Source organism: Bombina bombina, chromosome 5 (genome assembly GCF_027579735.1).
Source record: "Bombina bombina isolate aBomBom1 chromosome 5, aBomBom1.pri, whole genome shotgun sequence".
Lineage (NCBI taxonomy): Eukaryota > Metazoa > Chordata > Amphibia > Anura > Bombinatoridae > Bombina > Bombina bombina.
The window spans coordinates 968,281,428-968,300,830 of NC_069503.1; the positions used below are offsets into that span (position 1 = coordinate 968,281,428).

General features: G+C 39.1%; 1 protein-coding gene across 2 annotated transcripts in view; it reads right to left on the minus strand.

Annotated features, from left to right (window-relative positions):
- Positions 1-11,834: 11,834 nt before the first annotated feature.
- The window catches only part of RMDN1 (regulator of microtubule dynamics 1), a 151,606-nt gene continuing 144,037 nt past the window's right edge, over positions 11,835-19,403 (minus strand). The window contains exons 9-10 of one of the 2 annotated variants that reach the window (XM_053715175.1): positions 12,450-12,583; positions 11,835-12,255 (exon numbers count right to left, since the gene is read on the minus strand). In XM_053715175.1, coding sequence (XP_053571150.1) covers positions 12,205-12,255; positions 12,450-12,583 — 185 coding nt within the window. In that variant the 3' untranslated portion in view covers positions 11,835-12,204. Of the gene's footprint in view, positions 12,256-12,449; positions 12,584-13,175; positions 13,820-19,403 lie in introns of those variants that run through there. The other variant, XM_053715176.1, reaches the window with a different exon arrangement.

Genomic DNA, 19,403 nt, shown 5'->3' on the forward strand with positions numbered 1-19,403 from the left:
TGTCTTAATCCTAAGAATTCTTTGGAAAAATCTTTGCATTCTTTGGATGTGGTAAGAGCTTTGAAATATTATGTTGAAGCTACTAAAGATTTCAGGAAGACTTCTAGTCTATTTGTTATGTTTTCTGGTCCTAAGAAAGGTCAGAAAGCTTCTGCTATTTCTTTGGCTTCTTGGTTAAAACTTTTGATTCATCATGCTTATGTAGAGTCGGGTAAATCCCTGCCTCAGAGGATTACGTCTCATTCTACTAGGTCAGTTTCTACTTCCTTTTAAGAATGAAGCTTCTGTTGATCAGATTTGCAAAGCAGCAACTTGGTCTTCTTTGCATACTTTTACTAAATTCTACCATTTTGTTGTTTTTTCTTCTTCAGAAGCAGTTTTTGGTAGAAAAGTTCTTCAGGCAGCTGTTTCAGTTTGATTCTTCTGCTTATAATTTCAGTTTTTTCATTATAAGATTAAAACTTTTTGATTTGGTTTGTGGATTCTTTTTTTCAGCGGAATTGGCTTTATTTTTATCCCTCCCTCTCTAGTAACTCTTGCGTGGAGTAACTCTTGCTTGGGTATTTGCTATCCCATACATCACTAGCTCATGGACTCTTGCCAATTACATGAAAGAAAACATAATTTATGTAAGAACTTACCTGATAAATTAATTTCTTTCATATTAGCAAGAGTCCATGAGGCCCACCCTTTTTGTGGTGTTTATGATTTTTTTGTATAAAGCACAATTATTCCAATTCCTTGTTGATGCTTTCGCTCCTTTCTTATCACCCCACTTCTTGGCTATTCGTTAAACTGAATTGTGGGTTTGGTGGGGGGTGTATTTATAGGCATTTTGAGGTTTGGGAAACTTTGCCCCTCCTGGTAGGAATGTATATCCCATACGTCACTAGCTCATGGACTCTTGCCAATATGAAAGAAATGAATTTATCAGGTAAGTTCTTACATAAATTATTTTTTTTTACCTGAGGATAAGAGATCTAAGGGTAAATCTAAAGCTTCTAATCGTTTTCGTTCTTTTTGACGGAATAAGGAACAGAAAGCCAATCCTTCCCCCAAAGAATCTAGTTTCAATTAGAAACCTTCAAGTTGGAATAAATCCAAGCCATTTAAGAAACCAAAGCCAGCCCCCAAGTCTGCATGAAGGTGCGGCTTTCATTCCAGCTCAGCTGGTGGGGGGCAGATTAAAATTTTTCCAAGCCATTTGGGCAGATTCTGTCCAAAATCAATGGATTCAGAGTATTGTCTCTCAAGGGTATCAAATATGATTCAGAGTAATACCTCCTGTGAAGATTTTTTTTTTTATCACATGTCCCAGCAAATCCAGTGAAGGCTCAGACTTTTCTGGAGTGTGTTTCAGATCTAGAGCTTTCAAGGGTAATCATACCAGTTCCGTTTCAGGAACAGGGTCTGGGTTTTTATTCAAATCTGTTCATTGTCCCAAAGAGAGAAAATTTATTCAGGCTAGTTCTGGATCTGAAAATTTTGAATCGTTTTGTAAGAGTGCCAACTTACAAGATGGTGACTATAAGGACTATTCTGCCTTTTGTTCAGCAAGGTCATGTGTATATATATATATATATATCCACGATAGACTTACAGGATGCATATCTTCATATTCATCCAGACCACTATCCGTTTCTGAGATTCTCTTTTCTAGACAAGCATTACCACTTTGTCGCTCTTCCATTTGGCTTAGCGACAGCTCCAAGGATTTTTTCAAAGGTTCTTGGTGCCCTAATCTCTGTAATCAGAGAACAGGGTATTGCGGTGTTTCCTTATTTGGACAATATCTTGGTACTAGCTCAGTCTTTAAATTCTGCTGAATCTCACATGAATCAACTAGTGTTGTTTCTTGAAAGACATGGTTGGAGGATCAATTTATCAAAGAGTTCCTTAATTCCTCAGACAAGGGTCACCTTTTTAGGTTTCCACATAGATTCAGTGTCCATGACTCTGTCTCTAACAGACAAGAGACAAATAAAACTGGTTTCAGCTTGTCGGAACCTTCAGTCTCAATCATTCCCTTCAGTAGCTATGTGAATGGATGTTTTAGGTCTCATGACTGCAGCATCGGACGCAATCCCCTTTGCTCATTTTCATATGAGACCTCTCCAGCTTTGTATGCTGAATCAATGATACAAAGATATCACAATTTATATCATTAAATCACAATGTTCGATTTTCTCTGACTTGGTGGTTAGATCACCATTGTATAGTTCAAGGGGCCTCTTTTGTCCGTTCAACCTGGACTGTGATCACAACAGATGCAAGTCTGTCATGTTGGGGAGCTGTCTGTGGATCTCTGACAGCACAAGGGGTTTGGAAATCTCAAGAGGCGAGGTTACCAATCAATATTTTAGAACTCTGCGCTATTTTCAGGGCTCTTCAGGTTTGGCCTCTGTTGAAGAGAGAACCGTTCATTTGTTTTCAGACAGACAATATCACAACTGTGGTAATGTCAATCATCAGGGTGGGACTCTCAGTCCCCTAGCTATGAAGAAGTATCTTGGATACTTTCTTGGGCAGAATCCAGCTCTTGTCTAATTTCTGCGGTACATATCCCAGGTGTAGACAATTGGGAAGCGGATTATCTCAGCCGTCAGACTTTACATCCAGGGGAGTGGTTGCTCCATCCAGATGTGTTTTTTCAGATGTGGGGTCTTCCAGAAATAGATCTGATGGCTTCACATCTAAACAAGAAACTTCCCAGGTACCTGTCCAGGTCCAGGGATCCTCAGGCGGAGTTGGTGGATGCGTTAGCAGTTCCTTGGTTTTACCAACCTGCTTATATCTTCCCGCCTCTAGTTCTTCTTCAAATAGTGATCTCCAAGATCATCATGGAACGATTGTTTGTGTTTCTGGTAGCACCAGCATGGCCTCACAGGTTCTGGTATGCGGATCTTGTCCGGATGTCCAGTAGCCAACCTTGGCCACTTCCTTTAAGACCAGACCTTCTGTCTCAAGGGCCGTTTTTCCATCAGGATCTCAAATCATTAAATTTGAAGGTATGGAAATTGAACGCTTAGTGCTTCGTCATAGAGGTTTCTCTGACTCATTAATTAATACTATGTTACAGGCTCGTAAATCTGTCTCTAGGAAGATTTATTATCGAGTTTGGAAGACTTGTATTTCATGGTGTTCTTCTCATAAATTCTCCTGGCATTCTTTTAGAATTCCTAGAATTTTACAGTTTCTTCAGGATGGTTTGGATAAAGGTTTGTCTGCAAGTTCCTTGAAGGGACAAATCTCTGCTCTTTCTGTTTTATTTCACAGAAAGATTGCTAAGCTTCCTGATATTCACTGTTTTGTACAGGCTTTGGTTCGTATCAAGCCTGTCATTAAATCAATCTCTCCTCCTTGGAGTCTTAATTTGGTTTTGAAGACATTATAGGCTCCTCCTTTTGAGCCTATGCTTTCTTTGGACATTAAACTACTTTCTTGGAAAGTGTTGTGCTTTTTGGCTATCTCTTCTGCTAGAAGAGTTTCTGAACTTTCTGCTCTTTCTTGTGAGTCTCCTTTTCTGATTTTCCATCAGGATAAGGCAGTTTTGCAGACGTCATTTAAATTTCTACCTAAGGTTGTGAATTCTAACAACATTAATAGGGAAATTGTTGTCCCCTCTTTGTGTCCTAATCCTAAGAATTCTTTGGATAGATCCTTATATTCTCTGGATGTTGTAAGAGCTCTGAAATATTATGTGGAAGCTACTAAAGATTTCAGGAAGACTTCTAGTCTATTTGTTGTCTTTTCTGGTTCTAGGAAAGGTCAGAAAGCTTCTGCCATTTCCTTGGCATCTTGGTTAAAACTTTTGATTCATCAGGCTTATTTGGAGTCAGGTCAGGCCCCGCCTCAGAGAATCACAGCTCATTCTACTAGATCAGTCTCTACTTCATGGGCTTTTAAGAATGATGCTTCAGTTGATCAGATTTGCAAAGCAGCAACTTCGTCTTCTTTGCATACATTTACTAAATTCTACCATTTTGATGTGTTTGCCTCTTCGGAAGCAGTTTTTGGTAGAAAAAATCTTCAGGCAGCTGTTTCAGTTTGATTCCTCTGCTTATGTTTTAAGTTTTTTCTTTGCATTTATGAGAAAAACTTATTCTGTTGGGTGTGGATTTAATTTTTTCAGCGGAAAATTATTTTTATCCCTCTCTTTCTAGTGACTCTTCTGTGGAGTTCCACATCTTGGGTATTACTATCCCATACATCACTAGCTCATGGACTCTTGCCAATTACATGAAAGAAAACATAATTTATGTAAGAACTTACCTGATAAATTAATTTCTTTCATATTGGCAAGAGTCCGTGAGACCCACCCTTTAATGGTGGTTAGGATTTTTTGTATAAAGCACAATTATTTCCATTTCCTTTTTTGATGCTTTTTACTCCTTTTCTATCACCCCACTACTTGGCTATTCATTAAACTGAATTGTGGGTGTGGTGAGGAGTGTATTTATAGGCATTTTGAGGTTTGGGAAACTTTGCCCCCTCCTGGTAGGATTGTATATCCCATACGTCACTAGCTCATACCATACGTCACTAGCTCATGGACTCTTGCCAATATGAAAGAAATGAATTTATCAGGTAAATTCCTACATAAATTATGTTTTTTTTTTAGGTTTTTCCTATTCCAGATGCTGTCTATAAGAGAGTTTCTAGGGAATGGTCTAAGCCAGGTAATTATTTTAATCCTTCTGCTATGTTTAAGAAGTTATATCCTTTATCTGCCTTTAATATTGAACTGTGTGAAACTGCCCCAAAGGTAGACTCTGGCTTAAGCATAATACTATCCTTTTGGAAGACAGCACTTCTTTTAAGGACCCTTTAGATAGAAAGTTATAATCCTTTCTTAGAAGGGCTTTTCTGCAAGCAGGTTATTTGTTTACACCTGCTATCTCTATTGCTGATGTAGCTGCTGCTTCTTCTTATTGGTCATCTAGTCTTTCAGAGCAGTGTTCTAATTATCCTGCTGGTAAAGATCTTGTGGGTTTATTTAAGAGTGCAAATTCCTATATTTGTGATGCTTTATTTGATACTATTAAAATTAATGTCAAAAACATGTCCTTGGCATTCCTTTCTAGAAGAGATTTATGGCTTAAATTCTGGTCTGCTAATATGGTCTCTAAAGCCAGACTTTTGTCTTTCTTTTCAAGGAAAGTAATTGATTGGTTCTGATATGGATTATATAATGTATATTATTACTGTGGAGATAAAAGGGGAGTTTCTTTCTCAAGACAAGACATCTAAGGGGCAATCTAAAGCTTCCAATCATTTTCGTTCCTTTTGTCAGATCAAGGAACAGAAACGTAATTCCTTTTAGAAATGAAGCACATTTTGCCCAGTCTAGAGGCCTAGTGCAAATTTGAACAGGTCTAAGCAAGCCAAAAAAAATCCACTCCTATATCCAAGTCTGAATAAAGGTGCGGCCTCTGATCCAGTGGCTCTGGTAGGGGGGGGCAGGTTACGCATTTTTCAGGAGCTTGGTTTCAGTCTGTTCCAGATCGCTGGATTTTGAATATAGTTTTCCAAGGTTTTTGAATGTTTCAGTACAGTCCCTCCCAGGACCTCTGCAATACCCTTGCTGCCCACTTCCACCACAAGATCCTCGACATCTATGACAGTTACACACCTTATATCTCAACCTCCCCTACACCCCTCCCAAATTTGCCCCCCCACCACACACGGAATATCTGGTGCTCCCTCACCACAGAGGACACCCTCAGAATCATGAAATCCATCCACTCCGGCGCACCCTCGGACCCATGCCCTCATCACATATTCAACAAGCAAAAAAAGCAAGCAACACCATCGCCCCTGAACTCTGCCACACCATCAACTGCTCCATCAAAACCGGCACCTTCCCAGATGTCTGGAAGCACGCAGAACTGAAACCCCTGCTGAAGAAACCCTCGGCAGACTCCACATACCCGAATAACTACCGCCCCACCTCTCTCCTCCCCTTCCCGGCCAAAGTAATAGAGAAGTCCATCAACTCGCAACTAATTGACCACACTGAGGTCAACCACACCCTGGACCACCCCCAATCCGGCTTCAGAAGCAACCACAGCACCGAGACCGCCCTCCTTGCCGCCACAGATGACATCTGCGCCATGGTCGACCGAGGAGAAACTGCCGCCCTGATTCTCCTAGACCTCTCAGCAGCCTTTGACACTGTCGACCACAACACCCTCCACACCCGCCTACACGACGCCAGCAAAGCCCTGGAATGGATCACCTCCTTCCTCACGGGCAGGACCCAGAAAGTCAGACTCCCTCCCTTTTTCCTCCAAACCCACACCAGTCAACTGTGGTGTACCGCAAGGCTCTTCACTGAACCCCACCCTCTTCAACATCTACATGGTCCCTCTCGCAGACATCGTCCGACGCCACAACCTCAACATAGTCTCCTACGCAGACGACACCCAGTTAATCATCTCACTTACCCGAGATCTCACCACAACCAAAAAGAACGTCCACAAAGGCCTGACAGCAGCCGCCGCCGCCGCCACCGCCTGGATGAATGACAACCGGCTCAAACTGAACACAGACAAAACCGAAGTCCTCCTCCTCAGACCCAATAAATCCGCATGGGATGACTCCTGGTGGCCTACATACCTCGGTCACCCTCCAACCCCAACTGACCAAGCACGAAATCTAGGCTTCATCCTGGACTCATCACTCTCCATGAACCAACAAATCAATGCCATCGCCTCAACATGCTTCCACATCCTCCACCTGTTACGAAAAATCTTCAAGTGGATCCTTACAGAAACCAGGAAAACAGTCACCCACGCCCTTGTCAGCAGCCAATGAACTACGGCAACGCACTCTATGCCGGCTCCACCATCAAACTCCAAAAGAGACTCCACCGTATCCAGAACGCCTCAGCCAGTCTTCCTCGACATTCCTCTCCAATGCCACATCACTGAACACCTAAGGAACCTTCACTGGCTCCCCATTAACAAGAGAATCACCTTCAAGCTTCTTACCCACGTGTTCAAGGCCCTTCACAACATCGGACCCGAATACATAAACCACCGCATAAATTTCTACACCCCCGCCAGACAACTACGATCGGCCGACCAAGCACTCGCAGTCATCCCCCCATCAGCAAATCCACAGTGGGTGGAAGATCCTTCTCCCACATAGCAGCAAAGACATGGAACACCCTCCCGCTGCACCTCAGACAATCCACCTCCTTTACAAAGTTCAGAAAGGACCTCAAAACCTGGCTCTTTGACTGAATGCCCATCCTCCTATCTGCTTTCCCTTAACGCCTTGAGACTCTCACGGGTGATTAGTTTGCGCTCGATAAGTACCCAATAGATAGATACAAGGCCTTTCAGAGAGAGGTTTTTTCTGACCATTATTCCAAGGAATCCCTTAAAGGTCCAAGCCTTTTCTTTCATGTAGGTGGCAAGAGTCCATGAGCTATTGATGTATGGGATATACATTCCTACCAGGAGGGGGCAAAGTTTCCCAAACCTCAAAATGCCTATAACTACACCTCCCACCACACACATACCTCAGTTTTACAAACTTTGCCTCCTATGGGGGTGGTGAAGTTAGTTGTGCTTGATTTCTTCTGAGATAGGCGCTTCTAAGCATTCTGAAGCCCAATTGCTCTGAGTACAGAGTTTGTCAGAGGGATGTGAAGGGAGTATTGCCTGTTTATTTAGTGGTTTCACCCATGGGAAATCCTTTGAAAGGCTCTCTGTAATCGGTCGCAGGGATTCATCCCCTGCCTCCCTTTTCAGATTGATGTTATACTCCTATACCATTACACCTGCTGATATTTTTCAGTACTGGTTTGGCTGTCTGCTATATGTGGATGGGTGTCTTCTAGTAAGTATGTATCATTTTTTTAAGACACTCTCAGCTATGTTTGGCGCTTTATGTTATAAAGTTTTAAATATATGTATTTGCAGAAAAGGGAAATATACATAGACCTGACTCTTGGCAAATATAAGCAGACTATAAGTTTCAGTATGGAATTTATGTTTGGGAAGATTTTTTTTTTTTTTTTTTTAATTCTTACCAGGGGTTCCAGTTCTTTCAATTTGACTTTGTTTTCCAAAAATTTTCGCAGGCAAACTAGGCTTGCAAGGACACAGCATGCCGTTTTTTATGGCGTCATTCTTGGCGCGGAAGTTGCCATGAGAGAGGGGACAACTTACCAATGTTAAGTCTGTAATTTAGAGTCACACTGCGTTATTAGACAGGGGATTTAGTAAGCTGGAGGCATGGGAGTCCCAGCGTCTACCAGTATTAAATATTCCAATACTTGATTGAGATTTACATTGTTATATCATCCCAGGCTTTCAAAAAGCCGAATCGATATTTGAAAACTTAAATTTCTTCTACAGAGTACCTCTTTCTGCCAACTCCATGACACGAGGCAAAAAACTACTGAGCCTTTAGGGGAAGTGGGAGAGATATTTAAGCTTTGCTGGGGTGTCTTTGCCTTCTCCTAGTGGCCAGGAAAGGTAATTCCATAGGTTATGAATGTTCTTGTGGACTCACTACCAATAGAAGGAAACATAATTTATGCTTACCTGATAAATGAATTTATTTCATGGTGGCGATAGTCCACGACACCCCACCCTTTTCTTGGGGGTGATTTGTTTTAAGCACATCTTTTTTTCCCCTGCTCCTTGGCTATGCGTTAGACTAAGGTATGTGTGAGGTGGAAGGAGTTTTATATGGCTCTTGGGGTTTGGGAGACTTTGCCTCCTCCTAGTGGTAGGAATGTAATCCCCATATGTAAAGAATTATGAAATAAATTAATTTATCAGGTAAGTATAAATTGTTGGGGGGGTTTTTTTTTTGGGGGGGGGTCTGCATAGGGGCTTGGTGAGAAGGAATTTTTTTGTTCTGCAGCTGTTTTGGGGTTTCATCAATTCTTTGAATGCCAGATATGATTTCATAGTGACTTAAAGGGCCATTATACACTCATTTTTTCTTTGCATAAATGTTTTGTAGATGATCTATTTATAAAGCACATAAAGATTTTTTTTTAAATGTATAATTTTGCTTATATTTAAAGAACATTGCTCTGATTTTCAGACTTTTAACCAAGCCCCAAAGTTTAATTTGAATACCGTCAGCTACCTTCTCCAGCTTGCTCCTGTTTGTGTAAAGGGTCTTTTCATATGCAAAAGAAGGAGGAGGGGGGGGGGGGGGGGGAGGAGTGTCTTATTTCCCACTTGCAGTGGGCTTTCCAACTACCTTTTCAACAGAGCTAAACTGAAAGCTTCTAAGTACGTTTTTAAACCAGTTTATGGATTTTTATATCAGTATCTGTGCATCTTATTCTTTATAGTAGTGTCTATTACAAGCAGTTATATGAAAATGAGTGTATACTGTCCCTTTAATGTTTTACAAAATATATTCAGCCATTGGGGTCTCAACTTGTTTTTTTTTTATGCCATTTGACCTTTTTTGAAAGCATATGAAAGTCTGAGGTTTTATCGTACACGAGGTCCAGAGAGCCCTTTAAAAACAGTGAAGAGCCTTTCAAGTTCAAAAGCGTTCTTATAGTGTCAACAATTTGAAGAAGAATCAGTTGTGGTTTATAAATACACACTACCTCACTCATAAAAACATTAGCCCTCAAAATATATTGGGGGGCTGTTACATCTGCTGTAAAGGATCACAGGACCAAATGCACTGATCTCCCCATATCCCCTTCAAGTTAATTACATGAAATATTATGTGTGTCTGGTTTACTATAACCAACATGTTGGGAGTGGTAATGTCTTTTAAATGAACATTATACTCAATACATTTGTACTGTATATGAGTGTGTATGTGTGTATATATATATATGTGTATATATATATATATATATGTGCATGCCTCTAGTCTGTACTGTGGGGAAGATGCTCATTTGCTAAATAGGAAGATTACCACATATTTAAAAGGGATATTCCAGCCAAAATTGGAAACCCCATGGGTGCATTTCGGTATTGAACAGAAGCATTTTTGTAATATACATGCATTAGCAAAAATGCTTCTAATAAAAGCTATAGCTGTTTCAAAGGAGTATTTAAGTATGCACCGTGCACCATCATTTTAAACACAGCCCTTGCTCAGAGAGCCTAAGGTGCTTGTACCATCTGGTAATTACTTAATTTGTTAATTGCTGACATGATACAAGCCCCAGTGATGATCTGAGCAGCTGCAGTATTTAAAATGTGGGTGCAGTGACAATATCTAGTTATGCTTCACGTGAATAGAAAAATGTTAACACTAAACCAGTGATAACTTTTACTAGAAGCATTTTTGCTAATACATGTGAAACTCGAATAATTAGAATATTGTGCAAAAGTTAATTTGTTTCACTAATGCAACTTAAAAGGTGAAACTAATATATGAGATAGACACATTACATGCATAGCAAGATAGTTCAAGCCGTGATTTGTCATAATTATGATGATTATGGCTTACAGCTCATGAAAACCCCAAATCCACAATCTCAGAAAATTAGAATATTGTGAAAAGGTGCAATATTCTAGGCTCAAAGTGTCCCACTCTAATCAGCTAATTAAGCCATAACACCTGCAAAGGGTTCCTGAGCCTTTAAATGGTCTCTCAGTCTGGTTCAGTAGGAATCACAATCATGGGAAAGACTGCTGACCTGACAGTTGTGCAGAAAACCATCATTGACTCCCTCCATAAGGAGGGAAAGCCTCAAAAGGTAATTGCAAAAGAAGTTGGATGTTCCCAAAGTGCTGTATCAAAGCACATTAATAGAAAGTTATGTGGAAGGGAAAAGTGTGGAAGAAAAATGTGCACAAGCAGCAGGGATGACCGCAGCCTGGAGAAAAGGCCATTCAAAAGTGTTAGGGACTTTCACAAGAGCCACCACACACAGATGGATCCTGGACATGGGCTTCAAATGTCGTATTCCTCTTGTCAAGCCACTCCTGAACAACAAACAACGTCAGAAGCGACTTACCTGGGCTAAAGAAAAACAGACCTGGTCTGTTGCTCAGTGGTCCAAAGTCCTCTTTTCTGATGAGAGCAAATTTTGCATCTCATTTGGAAACCAAGGACCCAGAGTATGGAGGAAGAATTGAGAGGCACACACTGCAAGATGCTTGAAGTCCAGTGTGAAGTTTCCACAGTCTGTGTTGATTTGGGGAGCCATGTCATCTGCTGGTGTTGGTCCACTGTGCTTCATTAAGTCCAGGGTCAACGCAGCCGCCTACCAGGAGATTTTGGAGCACTTCATGCTTCCTTCCGCAGTCTAGCTCTATGGGAATGCTGACTTCATTTTCCAGCATGACTTGGCACAGCAACGTTCCGATGTAGACTAATTGAAATCACGCGATCATGTACACGATTGCGAGATTTCAATTATTAGATCGGGTGTGGGGGCGTCCCTATGATGCTAGGAACGCCCTCCAGACCGCGATCCAATCCAGGAAGCGCGGTTAGCTTCAGGACTGCCGTTGGCTATAACGTTGTATTCCATCATAACAGCGCTAAAGCCCAGCGCCGTTTTGACAGAATACAACGGCATGACAGCGGCAAAAGGTTAAAAGACAATGTTTACAAATATTAGAGCTTTGCATTTTGAATAATGGATGTTCCTGTGCTGAATAAACTATTTTTTTTGTAGGAATTGTCCCTGTCAGCCAGTGAGCAGTAGAGTCCTGGGACTTGATTGCACATAATCATGCACTGTTAGTTTCACTTTAAATTCAAACTGATATTATTTTGTCCCTTTTTATGCATACATTATACATTAGGGAGCAAGTCTGATAGGGTCATGCTTGACTAAAGCTGGAAATTACTTTTTAAGAACTTAATCAGGTAGAGTAAACTTACAGATTTAAAAATTACTTTTATTCATTTAGACATTTCATTGGCTGGTTTTTAACAGAAAGGCTAATTAGCCAACTCACTAGCTTGTTCCTATACATCTCTGTGCCACATTTATAAGATCTGATACAAATCATTACCTCATTTTACAATGATCTCTGCTATTAACACATCATTATTTAAGTGAACCACAATCATTTCATTGCCTAGTTTCAGTACAAAGCAATACTAAGCCATCCTTCTGGCACTTTAAATATTTCTGGCACCCAAATATTTCAGAAACTATGAACCATTATTTAAAAATTACAAAAAGAGTTTCAGTAATTTGCCAAGGCTGAGTTAACAAATATTATGGACTACATTCTCCAGGGCTCAACTTTTATCACCCAGGGACTTCAACATGGATACAGCTTCTTTGTGAACCTGAAACAAACAAATAAAATAAATGGTAACTTGGCATTTGCTAAGCAAATTTTAAGCTTAATTTTATATGTAATTCAACATTTTACAATATGACATCATATTAAAACATAAAAAATGTGTTTTCTATCTTAATAATAGAATGGATGAAGCATTTCTATTAAATTGTTTACCATAAAAATTTGCAGCAAATTTACCTCTTGATCTTCCTCTGATCGTGTGGGGTAATTCTTTGCTTTGGATAACCAGACTAAGGCAACTTCCTTGTTTTTCAACTTCAAATATGTCTTTCCCAAATAGAGAAGATTTTTGCTATAAAAATGTGGGTCTACTATAGTAAGTGAAACAAAACAAGAATTAGGAATTAATCGGGTTTATAACGTTCTCTTAAAACAATACATTTATTTTCATTTATCCAACATTATTCTATAGTATTAAGCAATTAGTTATATCTACCACATTTTATTTATTTATGTTGTCTCTGTGACAAGACAATTAAAGGGAGATTATACACTTTTCTTTGCATGAATGTTTTGTAGATGATCCATTTATATAGCCTATACATGTTGTTTTTTTTTAAATGTATAATTTTGCTTATTTTTAAAATAACATTGCGCTGATTTTCAGATTCCTAATCAAGTCTAAAGTTTTAGGAGAATACTGATGTATACCTACTCCAGTTTGCTCCTGTTTGTGTAAAGAGTTTTCATATGCAGAAAAAACTCTTTACACATACAGATATATAACCACTTGCAGTGGATGTTCCAGCTAACCCTTTCAACAGAGCTAAACTGGGAGTTTCTAAGTAAGTTTTTAAACGGTTTTATACTGGATTTTTATATCAGTTCCTGTGCATATTATTCTTTATAGTTAGTGTCTATTATATGCAATTATATAACAATTGGTGTATACTGTCCCTTTAAAAGCCTTGCCCTTACTTCTGAAAGAAGACAACTACAATTATATTTGTAATGTACCAGCGGGCTCTGCAGTGCTATATAGGGGGTGCAATACATAAGGACAAGACAGGAAAGGCAGACTGGGACAAAAGGGTACGGCTCCCTAGAGAGCTCACCTCTCGATTCACACAAACCTATTTAAGCCTATCTACAAGTGTGACTCTGGTCCTTAGGGAACAATTTATCTACTCTGTGAAACTAGTGCACAAACTGTGTTTAGTGATACCTGGTCTCAATATTACCAAAAGTGCTATGGTTTCACACCACATTTTTGTTCTCCTGAGGGATACTCCAGGCTAACCACTACTCCCTAACCATCCTATTGCGTATGGATGACTTCTTTAATGTATTAATATGAGTTATTTTATCAAACCGACTTCCTAGGATAAAGTGGCCTAATGTTTAAAGCACATTATTTAAGTCGCAGAACGTGGTGCTGCATCCATGTAATGCTCAGACAGGTATTAGCTAGGGCACTATTAAAAAAACGATGTTAACTGTAAAAGTTCCTGTCTCGCAATTTCAGATGTGGTTTTTCTCGCCGACCCGCACAGAGACTTCCCCGGAGGAATTATTGCAAAAAAGTGGCAGTCCCTGCAAGATGTCTCCTATTGAAAGTAATGGAGCAAAGTTAGCAGTGAGCACACTTTAAAAAGTAAATCCTGCAGCCAATATAAATCACATGACACTGCTTTCTGTGTATAGCGTCTAACCCTCGCCTATATTTCCGTATGCCTGTGTTTGTCTATTAGGGCTATAAGTATTTTCAGTGCTTTGAGAAAACCTTTTAGCTTGTGAGAAAAAAAACTGTGCGATCTGCAGGGTAAAATCTTTATAGTATTATGCAGGGATTGGAGAGACAGTTTCACATATGCCCATTGAACACCCATGTTCAGCCCATTTCATGTAAAAACAACAATTACGCTTTGTATTTTGTGTGAATTTCTAAGCGTTTTTTGCACATCCAGTGTACTTAAACTATGATTTATGCTGTGCATATTTAATACAATTTATTTCTGAGTAATTTACATACAAACTTTACATTTTCGATTAATATACGATTTTTAGTGAAGAATGGTTACAATTTTTGATACATCTTAACAAAACAATTTTTTTCAGTGTATTTTTGTGTGAATGGTTCAATTATTCATTTTGTATTATTTTTATGCGCTGCATAGCAACAGACCTGGCAGATGCACTGCATAGCAACAGACCTGGCGGATGCACTGCATAGACCTCCGAACTGTCCCTATTTGAGAGGGACAGTCCCTGATATTGTCCCTAATTGTACAATTTTTCTCAGCCCTACCCATGGAACACCTAGACACGACCATAAACTGCCCAGACATAAAATATTATGCATAACTACAAATATTTGCAATGCATTGTTATTTATTAGTTTCTGCTTTTTATGTACTTTAATTATGAAAATTGTAATGTTTTCCCCTCACCCAGCGACGCTGGAGTGCTTTTTGTGGAATGCAGAACCTGGCACATGTTGTACTGATAGTTTGGTATGTGCAGCAGCTTATTTATATCTTGCCAATGCTCTCCTGTGTCCCAGAGATACTATCCTGGCCTAAGATACAGCCCTGCATTAACATATACATTTAGTTATGCATATTGGGCATATGGGGTGTAATGTGTAAGATTTTTCTCTCCATGTACCTTTTAGGCTAACAGTTCCTGTTTTACTTTATCCTTTGCAATACTTTAAGCAGCTTTATTATGGAGAACATTACAATATGTAAGCAATCCTGCTTTACAGTAGACTAAGGGGTTTGCAAATGTGCTGTATTTTCATACTACAGAAGTGTGGTATTTGGCTTTGCTGCCTAAGGGAATTTGAATTTCATATCTACATTAAAATTACAACTGATCAATTAAACTCCATCTAAAATGTCACTAACATTCCAGATCTGTTTTTATAAAGGGGAGAATTCATCATCACTTTAACCTTCAGGTGCTTGGGACACCAAAGTGATTGTTGTTTAAGGATATTTCGGATATATCTTTTGATAGACTGAACACTGTAATCATTCTCCATAGACTTATCGACAGATTGTCTATATTACATAGAACTCAGCGCAGTAATAACTGATTCGGTGGACCAAACCGCTAAATGCAAAATGAATCAATCTCTCTTTCAATTAGAGCCTGATTATCAAAATCTTGCCGGCATAAAGAGAAATCACAGAAAACCTTTGGGATTTTTGTAGACCTTAGATTGTAATGTTAGAAATCTCTCCTTTGCATAAATAACACTACATAGCAACATAAACATGTTTCAAGATAAAATGTATGTTTAAATTTTTTTTTTTGAGGGGCCTCGTCATATTGATTATACGTCTCAGATCATTTCGTTTGAGCAGAGAGCTTTAGATCATCAGGTCCTTAACAATTGCATAAAAAAGTTATAAGGGCTCAAAGATATTAGGTCTCAGGTATTAGAAAAAAAAGTGACTGCAAAGGGCATCTGACTTCTCTCTGGTTTCCAGCCTTTCACAGCTCCGGGTATACTCAGTGTCACCAACCTGTCTCTCCTGTATCCTGCCTCAGTACCTATCCCTGCAGAGGGTGCCTCCCAAGCACTGGTAGACTGCTTCAGAACTCTAGCCCTGCAGAGGGCATCTGCCAAGCACCAGTATTCTGCTCCAGTATCTAAGTCCTGCAGAGGGAATCTACCAAGCACCTGTATCCAGCTCCAGTACCCAAACCCTGCAGAAGGAATCTACCAAGCACCTGTATCCAGCTCCAGTACCCAAACCCTGCAGAAGGAATCTACCAAGCACCTGTATCCAGCTCCAGTACCCAAACTCTGCAGGAGGGAATCTACCAAGCACCTGTATCCAGCTCCAGTACCCAAACCCTGCAGAAGGAATCTACCAAGCACCTGTATCCAGCTCCAGTACCCAAACTCTGCAGGAGGGAATCTACCAAGTACCTGTATCCAGCTCCAGTACCCAAACCCTGCAGAAGGAATCTACCAAGCACCTGTATCCAGCTCCAGTACCCAAACCCTGCAGAGGGCATCTGCCTAGCATCAGTAGCCAGTTCTAGTCCTTGGCCCTCAAGTGGGCACTTCAGCCCTCGGCCCTCAAGGTGGCACTTCAGCCTTTAAGTGGGAACTACTTCTGACTCTAGCTCTAGTGTGGGCTTTACTGCTGTCTAATACTGTTTCGAGTTTCCTGTACAATAAAACCTGCAATATCTGTGTGTTGTCTCAACCATGCCTAAAAAGGGTAATACCGTAAAGAAGCCCATACCACTTTCTCCTTTGAGTGCTCATGATGGGAAGAGGTCTGTCACCTCAACACATAAGCCTCAAACTCCTGAACCCGCAGCAATTAGCGTGACACCAGGATCCTTTTAGCAGGTACACCACCCGGCTAAAGTTATAATCTATAGTAAGGTAGAATTAGCTAATATTAAAAATGTTCTAATTTTATTGAACAAATTATCATTAAATAAATTTTATGTTAAATTATGCAATTTATTTCTGCTTTGCATAGCAGAAAATAATATAATATATATATTAGAAAATATTATACTGCCCCCACCCAGCTACTTCTATGGAGAACACTGTACATTTTACCCCAAAACCATTATATATATATAAATTTATAAATAAATAGAACATAATCTTCTATGTGAAGAGCATTGGAATTTGAAATATTAATATTTCATGTTGAGTTAGCGCACTTGGAAAACGTGATCGGGTTTGCATGTGTTTTTTTCCCACTTTTCACACTCCACTAAGTCTCTAGGGATCTCACGGTGCTGGAGGATCATTTTAGATCATCTCACCTGAGGCCCTTAATCACCGACCTTCTACAGATGCACTTCCCTTTTAAAGGGACAGTCTACACCAGAATATTTATTGTTTAAAAAGATAGATAATCCCTTTATTACCCATTCCCTAGTTTTGCATAACCAACACAGTTATATTAATACTAGGGCTGTGCGGTTTTGAAAAAAAATAAAATTGCTGTTTTCGACCCAAAAAACTGTGGTTTGCATTTCAACTCGCGATTTTGTTAAAAATGACTAAAACCTTGGAGGCAGATACTCCAACTTAAACATAAATAACTGGCATATCCTGATGCTGCAGTACACCACTTGTGAAACATGGGACACATATTTCTTGTGGATCTGTTTGCCTCTTGTCCAGAGATTTAATTCATTCTCCAAATTCTAGCATTACCTTACCCAGGAATTGGAATAAATCACCATACAGTGGCTTTGGCTGCAAAGAATAGGAATCATTGGAGAGACTATTTGTTTCTTGTTTTCAACACTTGGCAGATATCTGGTGAGAGACTCATATGCCAACCCAGTATCTGCATCAGAAACTTTTATCACAAACATAGCCTTGAATAGTTCTATATTTAAACATGGAAAAGTAGGGGTTGGTTGAAAAATTTCTTGTTTATCATGCTTTATACCGAGCACTTATTAGCGCTATTACAAAAATTATAGCCTAGCAGATTCTATTATCGTTAAAGACATATCTGCATATTATTTTTATGTTTTAATTAACCTGTTTTCTCAGCTTGCAACTTTAAATTTAAGATAGAGGCAATAGGATAAACGTGAATCTTTTTTCCATAAGTTTAACTGTCCACAACTTAAAAAAGGCAATTTTGAAAGTTTATCATTTGTTTCCTGATTCCCACAGTTCTATTATTGACAAAGATTGCTTATATATCTAGTTTTTTGCTTTCTCACAGACAGTGGCGATTTAAAATATTATATTTAATGTGTAAAGCACCATCTTATGCATAAATGAAAAATTGGGAGAGGGGGTAAAATGCCTTTTTATTTATAGATATTTTCTAGAAAAGTTGTCTTCTCTTGAATACTAATTTTTAGTTATGTATAAGCTTATATTACAGTAAGATGTTAATTTCTTTTTCTGGCCACTAGATGGCCATATTGTCAAACCAGAATGTATAATCATATAACTGAAAAAGTGTAGACAATTTTACTATTTGTCTTTCTTCACTTCAGTTGATATAAAAATATCACCCTTCCTTTTATAAGAAGGTTTTCACTGTAACATGCTTTTTATATTTCCCAATACTAGCTGTTTGTTCAGTCCTGGCCTTTAACCTATATTCTTCTTATATCTCTCAGATTATATAGCATTATTCTTGTTTTATTATGCAATTCTGACTACATAGGGTCCTTAAAGGACACTACCCTTATATAATCTGTTTACTTTTTTATTTTTATTTTAATATATTACAATTAACGACCAAGAGTGGTCTAGACTGCTGTTAATAGGGACAAAAAATGAGGACAATTTTCTTGTTTGTACTACTATGATTATTAAGCAATGTCTGTACTCTTTTCACAAGTAAATTTCTCTTTTCTTTTGTTTTATGCTTCAATTGTCAATTAAATAACTAATGTACTATTCTAAATTGATCTAAATTACACTTTTCTCCCTAGAAAATGTTGCAAGCCGTGTTGGGAGGGTATAATACATTTGTACACAGCTTCTGTAATTATTTTAATACAACAATTTTTACAGCGTTATAAAGAGCAGTGTGGAGATGTAGAAATTTCCATAAGGATTGACAAGTTTGTTTGTTTAGAGCTGCAGGACTAGCTAAAGTACACAAAGGTACCGTCCATTAGTTTGGAGTGGGGAGAGTTTGTTTAGTCCCGAGTGGCCCGCCGTCCCTCACGAGGAAAGGATTAAGGCACGGTATGTGATCTTCTTATTTGCCATATCTATTTATCTTGCCCTCACATTGAAGCCGTTTTATAATATAATTTGGAAGCAATAATCTGCTGCTCTTATACAAGCTGACTTGCAACACTGCAAACGTTGTTGGATTTCCTGTCTAAGCAGTGATGCATGTGGATACACAAGGCTAATGCATATATGATATTTTAGTTTCTGGTACCTGCCGCTTTTGAATTGATAAATTATTTGTTACATCCATGGATACAATTTCAGATACAGAAGAATTTTATACACTAAGAGTTACTGAGGTGGATGGTTTAGATCTTTTAGAACTTGAGGGTGTTGAGAAAAGTGGATTTATCTAAGTATCTACCCTTAAAATGATACCAAGAGGATTAAGGGGCATATCTATCAAGTTCTGTATGGAGCTTGAAGACCCGTGTTCGCCAGAAACACCAGTTATGAAGCAGCAGTCTAAAGACCGATGCTCCATAACC